Raw genomic sequence first — 9,968 nt, 5'->3', positions numbered from 1 at the left:
AAAAAAAAAAAAAAAAGACATTTATAGCTCTTACATATATTTAAGATAAGATTTATTAGAAAAAGGGGTTAGGGGCAGTGCCCAAGGAGTAGAGCACAGGCCCCATATACTGGAGGTGGCCGGTTCAAACGGGCCCCCGGCCAAAAACTGCAACAAAAAAAAAAGAAAGAAAGAAAGAAAGAAAAAAGGGTTAGGTAAGAAGAAGGGCAATTGACTACTGAGGGTCATCATTATCATACAACTTCAGGAAACACCATTTACATTATAGTCTACACCCTGTGGATCTCAACTAGTCTCAAAATTGCTCCCCAGTGGCCATATGGCCATGCATGTGGAGACATTTCTGGTCATCACAGCCTGGGGTGAGAAAGAGGTTACTGGCATGCAATGGGCAGAGGCAAGGAATGCTGCTAGACATTCTACAATGCACAGGCTAGTTCTGTAAAACAAAGAATTTTCTAACCCAAAATGTCAAGTGTGTTGAAAATGAGAAATTTTGCTCTATACCATGTCATACAATAAGAAAACCCTTTGAGCTTTACCTAATAAAGTCAAATAGAGTTTGACTGGCTTGAACTTTGGGTCAAGAAGAAATTGAATCCCTAAAATCAAAGAAAATAATTTTTAGCCTTCTTCGTTTGGGCTAGAAAATGTCAGTCTACCCAGTTTCATATCTTTTGCCTTTTACCTTTATCTAAGGGATAATATAATCTGCAGTCTCTTCTGCTAGTAGGCAGACTTTAAAGCTACTAGGCCTTTCCACCATACCTGTGTTTCCATTTCCATCATCCTTTGTTTTATTTCTCTTATTTCTGCTTGCGTTTCAGCTTCTCTAAGTCGAATGGTCATCAGTTCATCTTGCAGTTCATTCACAGCATTTTTCTTAGGTGGCTCTTTCCACCTCCCAGTAGTACGAGATAAGTGGCGCTAAAGCATAAAATATTATGTTGCAACCAATATTCTCAGTATCAAAATAAGAGCTAACTTTCCTGAGCACTTATTTCAGGCCCAGTACTTTATGAAGCACTTTCAACACATGATTTTATTTAATCTCTAGAAAATCTTAAAAGTCATTCAGTATTATCTTCATTTTATAGTAAGAAAGTGGACACTGTGATTAAGTAACTTCAGGAGGGCAGCATAGCCAATAAGTGGCAGATCTGGGATATAAACTCAAATACTATTTAAAAATTTTTTTTCTCCACATGCTATGGATTAATTCTTACAAAGAATACAATTTTTATTCTTAATTTCTTTTATGAGGGATTTTTCATATTATCTTCAAGGAAATTCCAAGGAAATAGCAAAAATAGGGCCATTCATTATGTGAGAAATAGCAGAAGTAAAAGGCAAGGTTTCTCAAAATATCTATAGTGAAAGATAAGTTCTGTTTTTAAATTTTCAGTTTATTGCAGTCATACTTTTGCAAAACACTTTTTCCTCCCCCGTGAATCCTAATCACTAGACAACCAGGGACAAAACACTTTCTTTTTAAAGCCACAGTAACATCAAGGACTGACGTCAGTCCACACTAGATTCATCCTCTCTCCACCCAATTCAAACCGAGATCACTATTCTGAAAACATGTGTAGATTTTTCTCCCCTCCCTTCTGTCTAACAGGCTATGGAATATTCTTGTCAATAATAGCCCTCATACATGAACAAATTTGTGGGCGTGTAACTACCATAAATGTTGTTTATTTTGCAAGATAACCAATTTTTCAAAGCAATCACAAATTTATACTGTTATCCTTCTAATGTTTTACACTAAGAATGGATTTAATATCAGCATGAGAAAAAATGTGTACTATGTAAAAAAGAATAGTTTCTTGGGCGGCGCCTGTGGCTCAGTGAGTAGGGCACCAGCTCCATATACCAAGGGTAGCAGGTTCAAACCCGGCCCCAGCCAAACCACAACAAAAAAATAGCCGGGCATTGTGGCGAGTGCCTGTAGTCCCAGCTACTCGGGAGGCTGAGGCAAGAGAATCACCTAAGTCCAAGAACTGGAGGTTGCTGTGAGCTGTGTGATGCTGCCACAGCACTCTATCGAGGGTGATAAAGTGAGACTCTGTCTCTTAAAAAAAAAAAAAAAAAGAATAGTTTCTTACAGATTTTAGAAAAAAATTATATAGAGCACAATGATACAACAAAAATGACTTTTTTTATCTTTTATTTTAAGAAATAAAAAGGGAGAAACAGCATAAATGTACTTTGAATTAACAAATGTTCTAAATTTTGACATTAAACAGGGTTTTTCTCAAACTCTGTTCCTACTGTTGGTTGTCAGTTAAACACTCACCAATTGGACATTTGGATTTTATCCTTTTAAAAAGCACACAAAGTGCATTCACATACTTGCCAGTGCTCCTCCAAGTCTCTGACTTGCTGTCTGAGTTCTTTCAAACCCATAATCGCCTCTGCTTCTCTCAGTTTAACAGCAATGAGTTCTTCCTGAAGACTTGCAATGTTATTCTCATCAGGAAGGGAGTTGTTCCTCTAAAGCAACCAAAAATTTAAGTTGGGATGTTAAAATTTAAGGAATAAAATAAAATATAACACACTTAAGAGCTGGGTCCATGGCTCATGTCTGTTATCCTAGAACTCTAGGAGGCTAAGGCAGGAGGATCCTGTGGAGCTCAGGAATTTAAGACCAGCCTGCCCAAGAGCAACACCACATCTCTCCCAGAAAAACAGGAAAATTAGCCAAGTGTGGTGGCACACACCTGCAGTCCCAGCTACTTGGGAAGCTGAGACAGGAGGATCATTTGAGCCCAGGAGTTTGAGGTTGCAGTGAGCTACAATGATACCACTGTACTCTAGTTGGGGTGACAAACCAAGACACACTTGCAAGATAAATAAATAAATAAAACATACATGCTTAAGAGTTATTTTGTCCTAAACTTAATTTTACATAGATTTTTTGAAATGTAATTTACAAACCATAAAATTCACCCTTTTTAAACTATATAAGCCAGTGGTTTTCAGAGTATTCACAGGGTGGGCTGTTTAACCATTACCGTGATCTAATTTCAGAATATTTTTATCACCCCTAAAGAAACTCTATACCCATCAGCAGTCATTCTATATTACCCATCTCCCCCGCCCCTTAATCTACTTCCTGGCTCTATGAATCTACCTATTCTGGACGTTTCATATAAATGGAATTACACATATTTGAGGTTGTTTCCACTTTTGGGCTTTTATAAATAACACTGCTATGAACACTGGTGGAAAAGTAGACTTAATATTTTCAATTATTTTAAGTATGTACTTAAGAGCAGAACTATTGACTCCAATGGTATTATTATAAATTTAACTTCTGAGAAATTACCAAACTTTTCCAAAGCAGCTACACTTTACATTCCTATCAGCAATGTACGAGGGTAATTGTACTTAATTTTGAGGCCACAGAAAGTCTAACTCTGCCTTGTTAATATGTACTAAACAGAGTTATGGAGCAAAAAGATTAAAAATGTTTTTCAACAAGGCAATTAACTTTAATTCTGAGGACAAAGAGAGTCTAACCCTGCCTTGCCAATAAAAGATTATGAAAGTTAAGGAACAACAGGATTAAGAATGTTTTTCTACACGGCAATAACCTTATTAATCTCTGACCAAGACTCCAAATCAAGCATGAATATCATTTACATTTTGAAGATTTATAGAAAATAGCCAAAAAAATTTTGGTTGCATTTTCTCAGCATGCTATCTTGAAGAATGGTAGGTATCAAATCTCTGTGTATTAGTCATTATTTACATCAACAGTCAAGAACTGATACCAAGATGACCTAAATACTTGCTTCATGGATACAAGATTTAGGGTTTTAGAACAATCTCCTACTATCCTAAAAGGGTATCCCAATACCAAACTCTGCAGAGTTGCCAAGAGATCCAAAATCAAATATCAGGGAAAGTTCCTGGGTAAACTCAGGTACTTTTGAGATTTCCAGGCCTGATATGTTCTTAAAATGGGCTTTAAATGTTTTCCCAATTGAAAACCAAAAATTTACCACGTGTGCATTAAAAAGAAAAATGATGCTGCACAAGAAACGAGCTGTAGGAATAATGCAACGCTCCAACTTCCCTCCTACTATAGACCATGAAAGGCAGCACAGTCACTGAAGAAACTCATTTTTGAACTGAACCTAGACTTTTTTTCCTTACCAAATATTCAATATCTTTCTAACTGCAAGACACATATTCTGTTCTGAATCATGAAGCCTGAAATACTACTGAGAGACCAAATCTCCTGTTAGGCATTTCTTTCAGCATTCTTGCAGGCTTTTTTCTCAATGAACCAGAGAATGAATTTGTCAGAAACAATCTAAAAACAGGAAGCAGATTTCTAGTAAAAGTTGTTCTAGTTAAAAACTGAAACTGTTATGTCCATTATCTAACTGGCTCCTTTTTGATTCAATAGCCAGATACTACCTAGGGATAAAAGCAAAGAAACTCGATAGACAACCTAGGTCATCAGTAATTTTATAGATGAGAAGACGAGATTCAGAGTTTGTGATCTAGAAGACAAGACTCTCAAATCTGAGGGTTATAAGAAACCTAAAAGTTTTTCTATTCCTACTACTTTTCTAATTCTTGATGTTCTTTAACAACCTTGAAAAGAGGTTAAGTTAGCTTTATAAGGCTGAAGTGACTTGGTCTAGCTTGGGCAACTGAAATAATCATACCCAGATTGAATTTTCTCTGAAGTGTCTATGTATTAGTCCAATTCTACCTCTTCCACATGAAGATACTACAATATTTGAACACAACAGTTCATTTCTGTCTCCTAATTTCTCTTTTGCAACACTTAAATATTCTTCCTATGAAAATTATCCTGGTTGATTTCCTCTAAGATGGCTTTAATCTCCATTTTTATCCTTAAATACTGGACCTTGATTAGTATGAAAGCAACAAAGAATTAAGTGACAATCCTAAGAACCTTCTTTTTCCTCTTTCCCTCTTGGTAACTAATACATATACTTTCTAACGTGTAAAAACACCAAGGCCCATTTAATTGCTCAATAAGTACTTAACAAACCTCTGTCACATCCCCCTCTAACTGGAGAGTGACAGCATTTCTTACCTTCTCTATATCCAGAACTTTATCCTGCATCTCCTTTAGAGCACACTGAGACTCGGCTTCACTCAGTCGGGCTTGGACCAACTCCTTCTCTAGCTGCAGCACAAAATCCTCATTGTAGTTGGAACTGCATTTATGCTAAAGGTTATAAACATATACTGAAATTTCATGGAAGTATAAAAATGTATATACAGTAAAAATAATGTAATTACATACCACAGTTATTAAGAGAAAATAAAGATTAAAAGCTCCAGCTACCCAATATTCCCAGAATATCTCCTCTAAATAATTTTCCGATGAATAAAAAAGCCCATTTTTTTTTTTAACTACAAAGATGACCACATTACTGGGTTTGGGTAAATGTTATACTGATCAAATCCAAATCATATAAGATAAATATCTCTTTTTTTCTGTCCCATCCATCCAGATATTAAGAATTTGTTCTGGTTTACAGACCTACCTGTCCTACATACAAAAGTAGCTATTAGCCATGTGTGGCTACCAAGCACTTAAAATATGGCTAATATTGTACAACTTTAAACACACTGTAAGTATAAAATACAAACTGGATTTCGAAGACTTAATATGAAATTAAAAAGGAAAGTATCTCAATGAGTTTTATATTGGTTACATGTTAAAATACTTAAATATATTAAATATATTAAGTTAAAATAAAAATATTAATTTTACTTTACTCCATTTAATGTGGCAACTAGAAAATTTTTAATTGCTTATGACTCATGCTTTATTGTTATTGGACAGCACAGTTATAGACTACAGAAGACAACAATCACTGAAAATCTTATTTTAATCTAATGGAAATAAAACCAGGGTAACCATAAATCCCAATGAAATTGTATTTGACCCTAGAAATGTAGATTATGCATGCTATGCATAAACTTTAAACTTTTTTACTTTAAAAGTTATGCATGCTGTGTTCTCCTGCTGAAAACAAAGGAAAAAGCAAATACTGCACAAAGAAATTACCCATGAAACCTTCCCATTTCCTTTTCTACTCTATAACATGGATACAACTGTAGACATTTGAGAAATCCTTTTTAAGAGAGTTCCCATACAAAAGTTTTTGTACAAAAGCAAAAAGTATCTAATTCTTCATTACAAAAGACTTTGTAAAACAAATTGTCTATCACTTCACATTAAATTCAGGTAATAAAGGAAAAGGTGAAACTCAAATTTTTAAAATAAAGCTGCTAGTACTGGCTTCCTCCTGTAATCCTAAACACTCTGGGAGGTTGAAGTGAGAGGATCCCTTGAGCTCAAGAGGTGGAAACCAACTAGATCAAGAGTGAGACCCCCATCTCTACAAAAAATAGAAAAACTAGCCAGGCACTGTGGCACATGCATGTAGTCCCAGCAACTTAGAAGCCTGAGGCAGGAGGACTGCTTGAGTCCAGAGTTTCAGGTTGCTGTGAGCTACGACAATGTCACGGCACTCGACCAGGGCAACAGAGTGAGACTCTGTCTCAAAAAAGAAAAAAACTTATAAATAACAATCTTCTACTGAACAAACATGAATAAAGAATGGTTAGTTTTACTCTTTAACACATTAGGAATAAAACTGATGTTAAATTTAAATTCTATTAAAAATGACTAACTGCTTAATTAAAATATATCATAGTCTCCTGCCCCAGTTACCCAAAGACATGTGCACGTGAGGAATTTTTAATTCAATGCGTTATATACAGCCTTTCTCCTAGTGATTCTGACACCATTAAGAAACAAGATTTCAGTACAAGATGTGCATGTGAAACAGGTGTATCACTTAGCAACACTTACCTTACCAAATAGGAAAGAGCACTCTTTTTGAATGACCACCTCCAAACGGGAGCTACTGTGATTTATTTAATTTGATTATAGTTCTTTTATGGGTACTGTTACAATTTTTGCTCTTAACCTAAAGCCCTGGCAGTGGGTGGGAAAGCTGTGGCCTCAAGGTCACATGTGGCCCTCCAGATTACCAAGTGTGGCCCCTGGATCAAACCCAAACTTCACAGATTTGTGTTTATTTAAAGGATTTGTTCTATAAAATTTGGATTCAGTCAAAAGCTGGATGCAAGTGTACAGAAGGTCACATTTGGCCCCAAGGTCACTCATTCACCACCTCTAATCGGGAACAAATTTTTATCAATAAAATTTACAAAGAGTTGAAATGCTTTGATAACAAGTCACTCTGAATATTATGTATCTTATGTTTTTTATATGCCAAAACATTGTTTTAGCCTTCTGAATTAAAATCATTCTAAATGTATTAAGTAATTTTTTTTCTGTCACTGCAGAGATAACAGAACATAACTCCAAAATTCTCTGGTCACAATGATGATGTCCAATTAATACAATGCAAATTACCCAGGGTCTAAAGAATACAAACTAATTCTAGAGGCATAATATATAAAAAAAAAAAAGGGTTTTATATATTAAGGTTTTAATGCATAGTTTAATATTTTCACTAACTTTCCCTCTCGTTGTTCTTTTCCATAATTTTTGATCCTAGCTTTATCGTGTTTTTTTAGTGTTAGTGCTTATTATTTTTGCCTATGATTAGTCATTTTCTTCCATTTCATTTCAAATCTGTCCCATGAGAACTTGTGCAAATGAATTTTCTTTTCTGGACATTACTTCTATCATTCCCAATCCTCCCTTTTCAAACTTCTGCAGATCTAAATTAGATCAGGAAGATGGTATTTCTGTCATTTTAGTTCAGTCTACTAAAATTTTTACCATGTCATTTGTAGCTCTGTGTAAGTTTTGGGTTTTATTATTAGCAGTCTATGTCACTGACTGAGCAAAGTGGTAGAATAATGGAATAGTGTTAATACCGCTCCTAACAATGGCTACCATTTATTGACCAATCACTATGTACCGGGCGGTGTTCTAGAGTAACAACTCACTCCAGTCTCAACAACCCTCCCTTATAATTACCTGTTACATGCAGGACAAGCCGTCACACAAAAAGGTTAAATAGCTTATCCAAGAGCACACTATCTATGAATGGCAGAATCCATACCCACATGACAATGTAAAAAGATGCTGCTGAGGTCTATAAACTAAAGCTAGCCACTACAGTTTCAATTTTTTTTTAACAATAAATTTCACATGTCCATTTATACTTTGGTATTTTGGCTTATAAGGATATTCTGAACATTTTCCCATTTCCTGAGATATCATTTTATTTACTGATCGACTTTATAGAGACAAGGTCTCATTATGTTACCCAGGCTGATCTTGAACTCGTGGCCTCAAGCAATCCTCCTGCCTCAGCCTCCCAAAGCACTAGGATTACAGGCATAAACCACCATGCCCAACTTCATTTTTTGTTATTCTTCACAAAAAAAATTTTGTAAACATGTTTCAATATTAGTTTATGATAACACTGACAATGAGAATAACAGCTAACATCAACTGAGTGCTTCCTATATGTCAAATGAATGCTAAAGGGTTTTATATTCTCAATTAACTTTTACCATAACTCCTACTTTACTACTACGGAAACTGGTAAGGTTCAGCAAGGTCAAATAGCAATTGACAGTGCTGTTAACTGAGAAAATGGACTATAAAGCCCATATTCCTAACCGTTTAAGCATAGAAATGAAGAGCTTAATATACTCTTTTAATATATAATGGTATAATATTTTTTTAAAAAATCTAAGCTTCTTAAAAAACTAAGCATCTAGGTCAAGTCTTACATAATGTTCTTGTATTAAGAAATTCATGATGGCTGATATTCTCAATAAGGGGACCATTTATTTAAGTGTATAAAAAGAGGGGCAGGTGTGGTGGTTCAAACCTACGATCCCATAACTTTGCAAGAGAATTGCATGAGCCGAGGAGTTTGAGACCAGCCTGGGAAACATAGTAAGACCTTGTTTCTATAAAAAAATAAAAAAATTTTTTAAGCATATAAAGAACAAATGACTTCCCTATACTTACATCAAGTTCTGCTTTTTCTTTCTTTTTCTGTTTTTCTGAAACAGAGTCTATGTCTTCCTTGGTAGACTGCTGTAGCATCACAGCTCACAGCAACCTCAAACTCTTGGGCTTAAGCGATTCTCTTGCCTCAGCTTTCCAAGAAGCTGGAACTACAGGCGCCTGCCATAATGCCCAGCTATTTTTTGGTTGTACTTGTCATTGTTGTTTTTAGCAGGCCTGGGCTGAGTTCAAATCCACCATTCCCTGTGTATGTAGCCGGCGCCCTAGCCACTGAGCTACAGGTGCCAAGCCAGAGTCTGCTTTTTCAATCCCATGTGCTTTTGGGGCGTTTCAGAACTAACAAAGGTAGGGGTAGTGCCTATGGCTCAGTGGGTAGGGCGCCAGCCCCATATATTGAGGGTGGTGGGTTTGACCCAGTCCTGGCCAGCTAAATCAGCAGTAACAACTGCAACAAAAACTAGCCAGGTGCTGTGGCAGGTACCTGTAGTCCCAGCTACTCAGGAGGCTGTAGCAAGCAAATCGCTTAAGCCCAAGAGTTCGAGGTTGCTGTGAGCTATGATGCCACAGCACTCTACTGAGGGTGACAAAGTAAGACTATCTCAAAAAAAAAAATAAGTAACAAAGGTAAAATTAAGTTAGAAGTCCTTGGTGATCTTGTTTTCTTGTGTCTTATGTTTAAAAAAAAAAAAGAATTCTCACATTCAATGTCTGAATGATACAGTGAAAAATATCTGTATTTAGAGAAGTTTCTTATATTAAATGAAAATATCCAAATGGGGCTCGGCACCTATGGCTCAAGCAGCTAAGGCGCCAGCCACATACACCTAAGGTGACGGGTTCAAATCCCCAGCCCAGGCCCGCCAAACAACAATGATGGCTGCAACCAAAAAATGGCCAGGCGTTGTGGTGGGTGCCTGTAGTCCCAGCTACTTGGGAAGCT

The 9,968-nt window shown here is 36.2% G+C and overlaps 1 protein-coding gene across 1 annotated transcript in view; it reads right to left on the bottom strand.

Moving 5' to 3' along the window:
- The window catches only part of EVI5 (ecotropic viral integration site 5), a 197,085-nt gene that overhangs the window by 85,544 nt on the left and 101,573 nt on the right, over nucleotides 1-9,968 (bottom strand). The window contains exons 13-15 of the mRNA XM_023509878.1: nucleotides 5,084-5,218; nucleotides 2,356-2,496; nucleotides 769-927 (exon numbers count right to left, since the gene is read on the bottom strand). Of these exons, the coding sequence (XP_023365646.1) occupies nucleotides 769-927; nucleotides 2,356-2,496; nucleotides 5,084-5,218 (435 nt within the window). The remainder of the gene's footprint in view (nucleotides 1-768; nucleotides 928-2,355; nucleotides 2,497-5,083; nucleotides 5,219-9,968) is intronic.

The sequence above is a fragment of the Otolemur garnettii genome, unplaced genomic scaffold, assembly GCF_000181295.1.
Source record: "Otolemur garnettii isolate 467f Iridium unplaced genomic scaffold, OtoGar3 scaffold00010, whole genome shotgun sequence".
In the NCBI taxonomy this organism is placed as follows: Eukaryota; Metazoa; Chordata; class Mammalia; order Primates; family Galagidae; genus Otolemur; species Otolemur garnettii.
The sequence above is the reverse complement of the archived record's forward strand: the minus strand, read 5'-3'. Positions and strand labels throughout refer to the sequence as shown.